At 45.4% G+C, this 14,043-nt stretch overlaps 6 protein-coding genes across 6 annotated transcripts; 1 reads left to right on the top strand and 5 right to left on the bottom strand.

Annotated features, from left to right (window-relative positions):
* Positions 1 to 1,391: 1,391 nt before the first annotated feature.
* PHATRDRAFT_45461 (predicted protein) lies at positions 1,392 to 2,062 on the bottom strand. The gene is made up of 2 exons (XM_002179573.1): positions 1,771 to 2,062; positions 1,392 to 1,681 (listed from the first exon to the last, which is right to left on the bottom strand). The coding sequence occupies exons 1-2, from the start codon at positions 1,981 to 1,983 to the stop codon at positions 1,550 to 1,552; spliced, it is 345 nt and encodes a 114-aa protein (XP_002179609.1). The 5' UTR covers positions 1,984 to 2,062; the 3' UTR covers positions 1,392 to 1,549.
* A 972-nt stretch (positions 2,063 to 3,034) lies between these two features.
* Positions 3,035 to 5,004, bottom strand: PHATRDRAFT_45460 (predicted protein; the record flags this gene model as incomplete). Its single annotated transcript, XM_002179572.1, has 1 exon — positions 3,035 to 5,004. One exon carries the CDS (start codon positions 5,002 to 5,004, stop codon positions 3,274 to 3,276), a length of 1,731 nt encoding a protein of 576 aa, XP_002179608.1. The 3' UTR covers positions 3,035 to 3,273.
* Positions 5,005 to 6,805: 1,801 nt separating this feature from the next.
* Positions 6,806 to 9,556, top strand: PHATRDRAFT_35171 (predicted protein; the record flags this gene model as incomplete). Its single annotated transcript, XM_002179779.1, has 5 exons — positions 6,806 to 6,878; positions 7,230 to 7,836; positions 7,919 to 7,977; positions 8,065 to 9,473; positions 9,533 to 9,556. 5 exons carry the CDS (start codon positions 6,806 to 6,808, stop codon positions 9,554 to 9,556), a joined length of 2,172 nt encoding a protein of 723 aa, XP_002179815.1.
* A 133-nt stretch (positions 9,557 to 9,689) lies between these two features.
* On the bottom strand, positions 9,690 to 10,031 carry PHATRDRAFT_8045 (predicted protein; the record flags this gene model as incomplete). Its single annotated transcript, XM_002179571.1, has 1 exon — positions 9,690 to 10,031. A coding segment is annotated over one exon (342 nt), but the record flags the coding sequence as incomplete, so codon positions are not given.
* Positions 10,032 to 10,542: 511 nt separating this feature from the next.
* PHATRDRAFT_54412 (predicted protein) lies at positions 10,543 to 11,667 on the bottom strand. The gene is made up of 2 exons (XM_002179570.1): positions 11,223 to 11,667; positions 10,543 to 11,133 (listed from the first exon to the last, which is right to left on the bottom strand). The coding sequence occupies exons 1-2, from the start codon at positions 11,609 to 11,611 to the stop codon at positions 10,581 to 10,583; spliced, it is 942 nt and encodes a 313-aa protein (XP_002179606.1). The 5' UTR covers positions 11,612 to 11,667; the 3' UTR covers positions 10,543 to 10,580.
* Positions 11,668 to 12,758: 1,091 nt separating this feature from the next.
* On the bottom strand, positions 12,759 to 13,549 carry PHATRDRAFT_45457 (predicted protein; the record flags this gene model as incomplete). Its single annotated transcript, XM_002179569.1, has 1 exon — positions 12,759 to 13,549. One exon carries the CDS (start codon positions 13,547 to 13,549, stop codon positions 12,911 to 12,913), a length of 639 nt encoding a protein of 212 aa, XP_002179605.1. The 3' UTR covers positions 12,759 to 12,910.
* Positions 13,550 to 14,043: the final 494 nt, after the last annotated feature.

Below are 14,043 nucleotides of genomic sequence, written 5' to 3'. Positions count from 1 at the left end.
ACAAACCGGGAGCCGGAGTAGATTGAAATCCAGCGCTAGGAGCTGTCAACAAACCGGCCGATTTTTCCACCGGTATTGAGGCGATGTTGGAGGCTCCGATTTCGCGGTATGAATTGGTCAAAGATTGAACAAGATTTCCTCCATTTGCGTGAAGTAGAGCAGCCAATTGAAGTGCCGCATTACCATGTCCAGCGTGCAAAACACCAGTAGTATTTGTTCCCGAAGCGGGTATCTGTGAAAGCAACCTACAGGGACCACTGGACGGAAAAGCGCGTGAAGGTGCCGTAAGGTGCAGCAACGCTAATGTTTTTTCGTCTGATACGCTGGTGGCAGATGATTGACGCTGCGTCGCGGGTTGTCGTTGACCTTGTTGGTGTGCAGGACCAGCAAAATCGGTGCCATTTTGCTTAATCAGAAATGGACCAGCAACGGATGGCGTCTGCGTCCCTTTCCTCGCAGCTCCGTGCGCGGTTTCACCCATATTACACCCTGCAATACTCAAAACGACAAAGTCTTCGCGTTGGCAACCTGACGCCACGATGGCACTTTTCAGCTTCTACCTAAAAGCGTTAACCAGTGACCCTCGCAAGGTATACTGCTGTCTTTACTTGATCGACAGTGAGCGTGAGTAATCTTCCTTGGTCCTTTCAGTCCCTACCGTTGCTCTTTGATGTAATGATGGCGATCAACTTGTAACTCGATACCTTCAAGTCCAAAGAAAGCGAGGGGTAACAGAGTGTTTCGCTTGCCCAAGGCATTCATATCGACGAGTATCACTCTGCAGTTGGCCAAATAGAAACTGCAGATGGCCATCTGTTTTTCTGGCAATAGCAACACCATCTGGTTTCGTGTTTCTGAGTTACTTAGTGAGTATAAAGATATGGATGATTTAGTTAGGGCTTTGATACTTCGAAAACCTATGGATGACATATACTATATCGGTGAAGAGACCAGACGTAGAAAGAATGCTTTTTTAACAATATGATTCAATAGTGACATTCTCCCGACACATAGAGTATCGGACTTGCGTCATTGCGAGAACGTAGCCTCCACACAAAACAAAAATATTCACAAAAGGCGACGAGCTGACTGTGACAAAGACTTCACTGCGCGATGAAACTCATAAGAGAAAATTCCCTTTTCTGGGTCGATCAGGCGGAAAGTACCATGTTCTGGCCACAAAGAAATGCACTTCCATGCAAATGACATTCTGTACCCGCTTAGCGGTCTGTTTTGAACGTCATGATTGGATCAAAGCAAATATACCGAGCAACTGAACTTGTCCACTACGCTAATGTGACCAATCCAACTCACTTTTACAGTTAGTCCACATCCACATGATTTAGATTCTACTGGATCTGTTCTTACTGTAAACTACCTAGGGGCACATTCCGCGCATATGTGCTTTTTATTATTCTCATCTTTTAGTCCGAGAGGAAAATCTTGACCTCTTCTTCAGTGAAACCCGAGTAGGGACATAACTATGGTATCCACACCTAGGACTGGTTGAGATGGCACGCAAGAGAGAAATGGCATCAACCTTGAAAGTCTACTTTTTATTCAAAGAAGCGACGGACGGCGTATGTAGTGCGGCTTCGCTGAAACCCAACTCTTGCAGCTGCCGATCCGAATACCCACGGCCCTTGTAATCTTTGACCTGCGCTCGTTCTGATTCTAGCATCTAAAGGGGAAGTTCAAAATGAGCTGTGAGAATCAGGACCGAAAAAGGTTTTGAAAGTAAATTATGTTGCATCAAGTCGTCACACGCACCTGGCCCTCCCGAGCAATTTCGAAAAGTAATGGCATCAGCATTACCATAGACGTAGTCGCCACGGCAAAGGCAACCTGGCCTCCAACTTGATATCCCCATTTGAATGCCGTAGAGCCCTTATCACGAGCGTACACACCTGTGGTGTAGAAAAACTTTCCGGTTCTCTGCAGCAAGCCCTTTAAGCCGCCGCTTGATTTTGGTTCTTTCGTCATTTCTTTTCAGTGGTTTGGGCAGAGGCAGTTAGTTGTACGGAAGAATGCTTCGTTCGGCGAGTTTTCAGTTGCGGTTATCTTTCTCGAGTTCAGTTTTCTGCTCGGTTCTCTCTTTTTTTCTCGTTCTTTTTGTTTTCAGCCTTCCATTGCCGGATCGTTCGGAACCGAAGGCCAGGCAGGCTATGCTGGCTGTCATAGGACACAAGAAATAGGAAAATTGCCATCATACAAAACTAGACTGTTTCAATCACATATACAGTACGTCAAGTGGGACGGACCGGACCGAACCGTAAACGAAACTCACGACTCCTTCTTTACAGCCTGTGTGGTTCGTGCACTTTATTTCCTTCTTTTTTCGACGATGGTCGTCCACTGAAAACTGGTCGATCTAAACACGCAAGTATCATCGGTCTCTGGTCCATGCTTTCGCGGATATTCTTTTTCGGTAGAAATGGCGAAATCAGCTCGGGTTGTGTGGTGCAGCTGACCGTTCGGTGCTTGTCAGTCAAAGAGTTGTCTTGGTGCGCCCCATCCTTTTCCCCGAATAAAAGCAACTCAGATAAAAGCTCCAAGGAAATGAAACCCGCGCAAGAAAAAGTAAGTGCAACTCATTTGTTTTATTTTGCTTCGAAGAACCCTAACAACTGATATCAAATGCAATCTTTTAGAAACTAGATCCAATCCATCGATTTGGTGTCGTTGCTGCCATGGCTCGCAATCGCGTGATTGGAGTTGGCGGCAAGCTACCTTGGAACTTGCCCGGGGATCGTAAAATGTTTAAATTACTCACCAAGGACAAAATTCTGATTATTGGACGGAAAACATTCATTGAAGATCCACAACAGAGCCATGTTTCTCATTCGGCAAATTGCATCATCATCTCAAAATCTCTACCAGATGAGTTTGAGACAGATCGGTTGAAACTAGCACGATCATTTCCGGAGGCATTAAATGTAGCACGGCACCTGTCTGAAGGGGGAGATTTTGATTTAAGCAACGGCAACATCTCATGTTGGATCGCTGGCGGCGAGAGTTTATACCATGAATCTTTGTTGCATCCATCGTGCATGACACTATGTTTGACTGTATTGAACACCGACATAGCAGTTACAACTGCAGACGGGCAACCAGCTCTAGACCTGGCCCGCTTTCCGGCAAATTATCGATGGGACAACAAATTTAAGGAAGTATCGAAGAGTAATCACCAAGATGCAGACCTCAGCTATACAACTTATACTTTCGAAAGACTCAAGGGCAAGAGATAAACGAAAGGACGGAGGTGCTGAATCCCTACACATCCCGTACTACTTCTACCAGTGGTCCGTCGTCGTTACCAACTGGTAGATCCTCCTCGACAGAAATTACGGCACATTCTTGAAGGCTTGACACCAGCATGTAGTTCGGAACAAGACTTTTGTGTGGTAAGATTGAGCCCGTCAGCGGACTTTTGTCGCTCTCATGAAGCCAGCGTGCTATGGCAAAGCGCTCATATGTGTGGCCATCGGCGGCAACGACGGGATCAATCATGGGCTCCCCTGTGATGGGACACGCTGGCATATTGGGAAGGGGCTGTAAGTTTGTTCCCATAGCAGACTCGACTTCGGACTTTTCCACCGAGTGTCTAGCAAATGCTGCCTGGGATATGGAATCGCTGGCTTCATCAAGCGTATCGGTAGCTAAGCTGTCTTCAAAATTAGGATTGTGTCGTCCATCGATATTTGTCGCGAATTTGATGTCGTCAATGATCGTACGAACACCTTGATCGAGCCATCGGTTAAGGAGCGACGTTCCACCTCGGAATATGTCGACACTAACTGATACTAATCCTTCGTCGGGAAGCGTACGGAGAGTCTCTTGAACAGTGTCAACCATCGGAGAGTGACCCAATCTCTCTGCAATTGACTGAATCTCGTCTTGATAAAATTCTATAGGCCCTTGATGCCGTGCGGCGCACACCAACATGTTGCGATGTACCACAAACGATGACACCCAACCTTCCGAACTCGTCCATGACAATGTGACATTGTCACCGTCACAACTTTCCACTTTATACAAGCGATCACCATGAGCCGGGTAAAAATCGGCGGGATCACAAAATCTAGTAAAATGAACCCAATCTAGTGACTGGGGCGCGGTATCGCTCGCTTCATACTCACAGACAATTCGCACCGTAGTACGGGTACTTTCAGTGCCTGTTAGAGGCAACCACTGGTCAAATATAGTTGTTTTCCCAGTCAATACTGGCGTCAAATCAATTGCAACCATTCCTAAAAAGAGATCATCGCTATCGCCTTTCGATGGGTTGTACTTCTTCAAAGTACCTATTTCATTGGCGTGGAAGATAGCAACCGTTAAAATAGGCCGAGATGGTTTGTAAAGATCTTTTGCTTCATTCATTTCTAGCATAGATTCGACTTGTTCTTTTTCAAAAATGCTATGCGTCGCTAAGCTTGTGGACGCTTTTGGCTTTTGAGGGGGGTTACCGGGCTGTTCATAGATCTGCGTTGAACTTTCCGTTGTCGCGACAATTGACGGGACTGTACCCGATTTTGGCTGTTGTGTAGCGTGATCCGGAATTCTAGGATGAGAGACATCCATGTACATTGTTTCCGATCTCGGCCAAATTGGGTTCACGGTATCAAAAACCTCCGAAGTTCTCTGAGTCGTACTGCCGAAGCGCACGGATGCATACGGGTTGGCTGATCCCTTGTTTCTCGAATGGTGCGCTCCTCCAAAAATCATCTTGCCCAAACTATGCTTGCTAGCAGGCTCTAAGTCTCGTGCGGCTACTACGCGGACAACTAGAGTTCCCAATATGTAATCATGCGATGATTCGTCAGGCAGACTGTCTTTTCTCTGCTTGCTCCCAGTCAATTCACCGTCGTTTTCGATCGAACTCGGAGTCGGTTTACGAAAGATTGTAGGATCGTTTTCAGATTCCAGAAGATCATCGAAAGCCAGGTCTAAGTCCTCGTAATCTGGAATACCACCAGATTTGTCCAGATTTTTAATGTTCGCCATGGTCCTCTGGTTGCTTGTGCGCTTTTATCGTTCTAACTATCGCTTTTTTTGGTTTCTGAGTCGATAGAGAACTTTGGGTCAGTGCGTGACTGATTGTGACAGTGAGTACAGATGCCGACCGACACAGACAGTGAAACATCATTTACTGTAAACTGCTCACAGTGACATGGAAGTACTTTTCAAGTATTCAAGTTAGCATATCGATATAGCGATACGACATATCTGCGACAGACGGAACGCCGTCTCCATCTTTATCCAAACTGGCAGGGGGCAGACGGCGGCAGTATTTATTCTATGACTACCAACTTGATGAAATATTTAAAGTGAACAAAAACCCTACGACGCGAGCAAGACGCAACTTACACTATAATTGTTTAGATTGCTGGCGCGCGTAGAGCCTAAATTTTAGAGATTGCAAAGCGCTGGCTCCTGAAAGGAAAGGTATCTGTGTGTCCTCGCAACACTGACTGTGAGAAATCGTGATTATCTTTTCCCAACGTTGGGATCGTCCATCTTCATACACATACGGCTCAGTCTCAGAGATTCAGCTGCGGTATGATTTCGTCGTATGCTTCGACCCATTCAACTTCTTGTACTGATGAAGCCTATGACGACGAGATTGGGTGAATCTTGGCCGACGTCAGATTTTTCTTTGTAATATGGAAGGTTTCGCTCAGGATCACGTAGACAACAATCAGAGGAGATCCTATTGAAAGAACAATGTGTTGCGCAATCTTCTTCATGATGATTTGTTATGCTTGGTTGAGATAGACGCCGTCGTGTGGATCAGCTCGAGACGTAAGGCTCGTTTCGCAGTATTGGGTGGAACCTTCCGATGTAGGATTTCCTCGAAATTGCTGGACTGTGTTGGATATTCTCGGTTATCCGAGTCACTTTCAAAGTACCAGTTTAGGTGGGGGGTTAAGGGCCCTCGTTTTGTAACAGGCTATGTTCTCCGGCATGAATTTTTGATGACGTCGATATGAAGTGAACGACTGTGCTGTCAGGTCCGTCCGCTGGTCGCGAACTAGAGGTCTGTCCGACATCCCAATCGAGAGCGGGTGCAAGACTCCCTAACATGAGATAGCTCTACTAGATCTACTCACTAGAGTAGAGCGCTCTCGCTCGCTTGTGAAAACAATCCGGCCTCGATGAGACCGCAAAATCACTGATCCGGCCAAAACCTAGATTTCGTTGACTGTAAGTAGCTAAGGTAGGGCCAGAGTTGCTTCCTAAGTAGTTGGATCACATACATAACTGAACTTGAAACTTCCATGCTCAAGCCACTTTTCGTAAGGATTTATCAATGGATCATCTCTCAATATGCTTCATGCGGACGAAGCGTCGTTTCGAGAACATCATATTCCATTGCAGGCCTCAAAAAATAATCCTTGACAGTGAATGTGTCAAATCCAGCATCTCAAAAATTAATAGTGAATGCAATCTGTAAATACTTGAATTATTTGAGATCCATATTTCTTCATAATTTTCACTACTAGGGAGAGCAATGTGGCCCCACCTTCGGTACTTAGTAAATCTTGATTTTGGCCGAATTAGTGATTTTGCTGCCTCATCGAGGCCGGATTAGTGAATACCCTCATGAATCAACCTCAGACAGACGTACAGACATGACCGCCACTTACATTTTGCAACCACGTAGAGCAAGGATTTTTCTGCCAGTGAATTGGAATACCTAGCTAGACCGGTTGAGGCGCCTAATGCAAGACGTTCTAGCTAGAAGACGAACCGGCGTCCGCAATTCTTGTTTTAAAACTCATGGAGGGGCTCTATTCCTCTTCAGATGAAATATTTCCTATTCGGGGCTCGTCTAGGCCGCACTTCCTCTTTTCTGGCCAAATCCGAGATTTATGAATGTAAGTCTTATATTTTGAGCGTAAAGTACCTTTTAAGTAACAAAATCTGTTCGGATCTATTCCATTATACTCGTCGATGGTAATGTAGATTATATTTCTCATAGGACTGTAAATCTCGGAATTGGCCGGAATAGTGGAAATGCGGCCTGGACGAGGCCCGAATAGGGAATTTGCTCTTTATTTTACCTTTCCTGTTAATTTGATGTTGGGATTCCGTCTTTACTCTGACCATGAGAAAAAACTTGTGAATCAAGCAAAGCGGTGCGTTTTATTGATTGACTGTGACTAACAGTTTCACTCAGCAGCTTGGCTGGAATTTTCTCGAACGCCCATATTCTGATACCTAACTAGCGTTGCCTTTAACATTTGGCACCTTAGTTGGCAAACCGTTCCGCTGCAACATGTCCAAAATAGATGATACAACCCAAGAGCGGTTTACCCCATACTGTGCATCGATAAGGAGGAATCCTGAAAAATCCGTTGGGGAGCAGCTTGTTCTGCCAAAATGCAAGATGCCTACTCGTGCCGAAATCGAACCGGTCGAGTTGTTTGTGGCCAGTGCAGTGCAACAACAGTACGAATCTGGGGATGGTACCAATCCAACTGAGAACTACAGCGCATTAATTGATCCTTTTCTAGTAAGAAAAGATCTCGCTATGATCCACCGCATTCTTTTGGCTCTGCGTACTTCGGGGCATGGCGCAACATTGAATCGTCTAGCTTCTTCGGCGCGGCATGCCCGACTTATTCACCATATTATTCGATTGAATCCCTTTCGACTACCGTGTCCCGCAGAATCGCAATCTTCAATGGACGACTATGTGGACTATGATATCGCTGATGCGCAACTGCATCTTATGATGGCTTTGGTGTCGGCAAACTCAGTTTTTATGATACCCATCCTTACCTCGCTTTGGTCAATGTTATCGTTTGAAAGTGTTGACGCACCCTTCGAACAGTAAGTTGCTTCGACACAGGCGCTAGTGCTCGTCTCTCTCTTTTCGATAGTGCTCACTAATGTAGCTATATCTGTGTTCCAGAACGCAACGGCTTCATGCTGCAATGGCCACAATTGTTCGACTTTGCCCAAAGGCAAAAAGTGAGTTATTTCCCATTATGGCGGCAAGCGTTCCTTTCCGGAGCAAACCCGTTGACCAATTGAAGTGGTTCTACCGCCACTGTTTAGAGGTGGTTAGATATGTCCCCGCCATGGAAGCACAGGTTCTCGAGTTTTTGATTGAGAAAAGTTTAGAAATGGACGTCGAGATAAAAATTGACGAAGGTGGGGAAGCTGAAATCGACACGGACTACAGTGTTTTTCAATTGGACATGGACTCCGATGCACATTCATTGCGACGGAGGCAGCTAAATGAAGTGAATGTACAGGAAAGTATCGTGAATGATATGGCCGAAAAGCTCGACTCCTTGATGTTTCTTTTGCTTGAGTATGTCGAGCAAAGCTGTGCTGGCAATGCAGATCTCATTCGTGAGAAATATCGCATTCTTGCCCAATTTTTTGAATCCTCCATTATCATTACGCACAAGTCTAAGTTTGTACAGTTTTTGATAGTGCACGTTTGTGGCCTGGAAAACAAGGCGCTGGAATCAGCATCTTGCCAAAACGACCAGTCCCCAGCGATACTCTATCGAAAGTTTGCGAGCAGTCTTATTCATGTGATTGTAGATCCCTACCGTGCGACGGTTACTCGACAAGCAGCTGCTTGTTATTTGGCGTCGTTTGTCAGTCGAGCTTCGTTTGTTTGCGAAGAAACTTGCTGTGAATCGGTCTGTGCTCTTTTGCGATGGGGTGAAGCATATATGCAGTCATTGGACTCGCTTTCGGTTCACGCAGCTGATGCACGAGAGCAATGCAATTTTCACTCATTGTTTTACACGATTAGTCAAGCAGCATTTTACATCATGTGTTTTCGAGGGGTGGAAGCTATTGAGTTTTATCGAAAATCTACGAAACCATCGAGCGATGGTTTTGCCCAACCAGAGCATCTCGATATTTCACCTGAGCGATGGACGAGTCTCTGCTCGCATCCACTACAGCCCCTTCGTTACTGCTTGGAAAGCGTGCGTAATGAGTTCCTGGAGTTGTCCAAGTTTTGCCACCTCATCAATGCAATTGTCTATTGTCAACTAGCACAAGACGAGAACAATGTTGTCAAGCGCAATAAAAGGCAGGTAACTCCTATCGCAACACCGGCTACATTGGAAAAGGAACGCCTTAGTGGCGGCGTTGGAGGTTTGGGAAAAGGTACCAATCCTCTTGATTCTTTCTTTCCATTTGACCCGTATTTGCTGCGGAAATCACATGTTTTCGTGGACCCATTTTATAATCATTGGAACGGTTCAATCACGGAGCGGTTTATGAAAGACGAAGACAGCGTCTTGAATCCCTCGGATGAGCAACATGTGGATGACGACGAATCTGACAACAAAAAGGGTAGCATTGCGGATGGTGTGAGCCATGATGATTTCGATAATGAAATTGTGACGAAATCGTTTCAGCCTATGAGTCTTGGCTCAGAATTCGGGCCAGCAAGCGCTTCGAGTAGATCAACTGTTTCCACTGAAAGCTCATCAAACGTCCCTTTCAAGCGAGATTCTTCGCGAGAACCATGGACCGATACTATGAAAAGATCCAGGGCTCCGAGCATGGAAAACGGTAGCTGGTAAATGAATTGCTTAGGCATAGAAGGTTTATGTTACTTCTCTTCATGAATTGTTTGTTAATGCTGCTCTCAGTCAGTACGGGAGGGTATTTAAGACGTAAGATTACGGCGGTGGGATGGCGCTCCTTTTTAAGAAGACGTCGTAAACAAGCGTCGACTTAGGTTTAATGAGGCATTCACCGTTCTCGAGACAGAGTCCCTTGTCTCCGAAAGCCTTGTCCGCCGGAATAATAGCCTGGACTTTCTCTCCAACTCCCATATTCATGACCATTTCGTTAATTCCATCGACGACAGCGTTTCCTCCCACCTCAAACATGAGTGCATTTTTCTTGCCCTCAGCATGAGAGGCATCAAAGATAGTCCCATCGATCAAATAGCCTGTGTATTCAATAGCCACAATGTCTCCCTTGAGTGGAACTCCCTTTTCCTTACTGGGTTTGAGGATGGCATATTTGATACCGCCTTGCGTCATAAGAATTTCCGGTACTGCAAATGCGGCCCTCATATTCACACCAGATCCCGTGACAACGGCAAGCGATGCAGCAGCGACCTTGTTGATGACGGCACGTCGAGACGGTGAATCCTTGGTTGGCATCGAAAGCGATCGAGCAGAGAATGCGGAGCTAAACAAAAGTAACGTGAGCAGGATAATTTTGGGACGCATCTTGGATATTTAGCTGACAATACAAGGCTGGGTATTGGGTCAATGCTTCTTTTTAGTCTAAAGAGTATTTTCAAACTTTGCGATGTGTGTGGTAAACATGTTTGTGACACTTTCGGCTTTCCGCGACGAATCACTTGACTTCGAGCTTGTCAAGCTGCTGCTGATGCGAACATACCATCAGTCTTTTTCATATGGGCTGACGTACTTCAGCAAAAACATACCCAAGGGAAGGACGGCTCGATGAACATCATCTATCACATTTTGCTAACTGCGATATCGAAATTCATTTTCTAACAATAAGATCGATAAACCACCCATTCTGTTGCATACGCATCAGCTATCTCGTTAATGCTAACACTAGACTTGCTTTCTAAGGCACTTGTAAGCTAGAGCCGCGGCGCCAAAGCCATTGTCAATATTGACGACACCAACTCCTGGACTGCAACTATTTAGCATAGTGAGCATTGCACTGATGCCTCCGAACGACGCCCCATAGCCAACGCTTGTCGGCACGGCGACCACCGGAACGCTAACCAGCCCTCCAACTACGCTAGGTAGTGCTCCGTCCATTCCAGCACATACGATTACGCAAGACACATCGGGATGTGTCAAGCGAGGAATCGCTCGCACGATTCGATGTAATCCAGCAACTCCGGCATCGTAGATGCGATCTACTTCGCAGCCAGCTGCTTCCAGTGTAACTGCTGCTTCTTCTGATACAGGCAAATCCGTCGTGCCTGCCGTGGCCACGACGACACGCGGTCGCTTTGAAGTCTTCCATTTACTTGTAGTTTCATCCAGCATCCCAGATGCCTGTACTGACACGATTCTTGCAACGTCAAAATATTGCATTGTCCCATGATGTAGTTGAATTTCTTCCAATTCATTGTACATATCACGAGAAACCCTAAAGCAAACGACAACTCATGTTTTTGGTGAGTACGTAAGCGAAGCAGCATTTTTGACCACGCCGGTTGAAGCATTGAGCAGAGGTCCTACCTGGTCGCTAGAATGGTTGTTCCAACAAGTGCACCGATTTCTCCATCCTCAAGAGAGTCGTTGACACTTCGAGCCATGTCGTCCAGAATTAAGGCAACCTGTGACGCAGTCTTACCCTCCGCAAAAACAGCCTCTGGAAACCCGGTACGTCTATACCTTTTGTGATCTAGACTAGCATACGATGCAAGCAGCTCTTCTGACGAATACGAGGAAAATCCTCGCTTTGTAAAAGTTTGATTTAGTTTCGCAACACATTCAGACTCATTTACGGCATGTCCCTTTAGGCCAAAATGCGACGGCAGTGAACAAAGCATCTGGCGACAAATGCGCTTGGGGATGGCGATATTCCGGAAGCCTTTTCCTTTTACAGCTGTGTTGAGATAGCACATGTTGTCGTTTGATGGCCAGGGGCTGTAAAGTTGACGACCTTGTGGTGTAGAAGGATTGTCTCTCACGGTTAGGCTGCGGACGCCATCGACCGTGAATACGAGGATTCTCCTAACCTCGTTACAACAACCATAATATCGCCAATGATCCAAGGCAGCACGTCTCAAAATAACATTTCATTCACTGTAAATATTGGGAACTCTAAGTGTGAGATGGTCGGAGGAAAGAGACTTGTCGCATATAAGCTTTGATTAGGGTGTGCTCTTCCACGTTTAGCAAAATAAAGTGATACCAGTCAATGAGAATTCAGGATATGATGTGAATCAAATGAGTCGAATTTGCAAGCAAACTGTAGCAGTACGGACATTGTGCAAACTATGCTAGTGTACAAGGCATTCAATGTTGGTTTCAATAGTCTCAGAAGCCTCCTCCATCAGGCATTGGGGTGTTTGATGGATTTTTGAGGAGTACCAACACAACACAAACTATACTAGTGTTCCAGACATTCCAATCCGGATTAACAGTAAATAGTCTTTTAATAGTTTTATGACACAAATTCTCGTAAAAGCTCTTTTTGTCCCAAAAGACCACCATTCTCCAGTTGCCATCATTGCGTTTGCGTTCATCACACCATCCTGTTGTGAAAAAGAGAAAGGTAAGCTTGACTGTGAGTCAATAGATCACTTCAACTCTAGTATGAGCTTCCTCATTTACAATAAGGTAAAAAAATAAGGGAAATAGACAAACCGTCAAATTTTCCCAATTACCAACAAACTGGAAAGACTGTCAATTGCAAGTGACTACTATGTCTAACTTGTTACTTACACAATCACCAAGGCCCAGCTCCGACGAGACGTCCCAGCTTCTTTCCCCTTGGACTTGACGTCTCGAAACGAAAGTACGATTGTGAAAAGCGATGGAACTTTAATGATTGGTGATTCACAGACAATTGCAAAGTTTGGAAGCAATCTGAATTGTGCAAATTCAAAAAAGAGAACACTCTTACCACAACTAGAGAAGCGATTCATCAAGCATCAAAACGGTAGATTGACCGAAAAGAAAAATATTCCAGAAACAGTTTTTACGTCTCTGCTACCTGTCAAAAGGTCAGAAACCGGAATTTTCGAAAGAATCTGTGCAATCAGGTGTAATGGTAACCTACTTTTCACTACATTAGAATCTAGGATTCATTTAAGACAAAGGGAAGGATTCATTTCATTTTGCACTACCTACCTGCTGTAGGAAATGATCCTTCGGATCAGCATTTGTTTCGACAAGAAACTCTTAACAGTAGAAACAGTTTACTTTGAATTGATAGCACCAGGATAAAATTTCCCTACTAGGTGCTTCATTGATCGGATGGAGGAGGGCTTCACTGAATTTTCTCGGAACGCATTTTCCTTTACCTCCTCGACAAAGTCATCATCAGTAATAAAGGAGATGGTGTGCTCTACACGTAAATCTTTCCGGGCCGTTTGGTCCGTTTCGCATCCGCCGACTCCCAAGGGGCCCGACGAAAACCACCCTCGACAGGCTTGGTCCATAATTTTCTCACGTAATAATCGCTCATCGTCATTGTCAGAAAATGAGCATCCCACACCAAACATGGTGAAGTTCGCGGATGTTTCTGAGCTTCCTACGCCTTTCACCGTTTTAGCGATCTCGTCGTATCGATTCCAAGCTTCCATGAGAGCAACAAACTCTTTTTTTGATGCCTCGCGCCCCCGAGCATGTTTGTGGGAGCACTGTAATTTGTCGGGATGCAGCACCTGTGCGCGCTGCAAGAATGCGGTTCGCAAGTCTGTATAGCAATATACGGCATAGTCGAGCCTACGATGTTCGTACCGGCCTACCCGCGTGTACCTCGCTCCGAACAGCAGTCGCACGAGTTCTTGTTTGGCATTTCGCAAGGAGGCCGATGATGCTGCTCGCCAATTCATTCTTCATGTACTCACTTCCCATTCAAATAATCTTCATATTCTGTTTTTGGTTCAATAGTTGACAAAGGAACGAATTCGCATTGACCATGATCTCTCAATGAATTCGAAAGCGTCCTACACAGATTTTCCGCACCGGACTCTGCCAATCAAGGGTAGGGCAAGGTATGCGACAAAAAAAACAGGTAATTTTACGGACCAAGTCTCTCGTTTCTGTCGATTCGATCAAAAAGTGAAGACGCCTAAACTGCTCGGGCCGACTTCTGTATTTATGAACATCATAGAATAGACCATGGACGGCGACGTATGAAAAGGCTCGGAGAAGCTAAAAACTTAACGTAAGCGTGCCTCTGACGTCGCAAGTTCTTCTCGAGACAAAGAAAGCCTGAGCCGTATACTGTTGATGCCTATTATGCGATTGCCTACTATCGATCTTGCCAATTTATTTCTGTAGTACAATCGTACAAGTGAATCTCTTGATTTCACAATTTCGCAGA

The sequence above is a fragment of the Phaeodactylum tricornutum genome, chromosome 7, assembly GCF_000150955.2.
Source record: "Phaeodactylum tricornutum CCAP 1055/1 chromosome 7, whole genome shotgun sequence".
Classification (NCBI taxonomy): domain Eukaryota; phylum Bacillariophyta; class Bacillariophyceae; order Surirellales; family Neidiaceae; genus Phaeodactylum; species Phaeodactylum tricornutum.
Note: the sequence above shows the minus strand (reverse complement) of the source record. Positions and strands in the feature narration are given on the sequence as shown.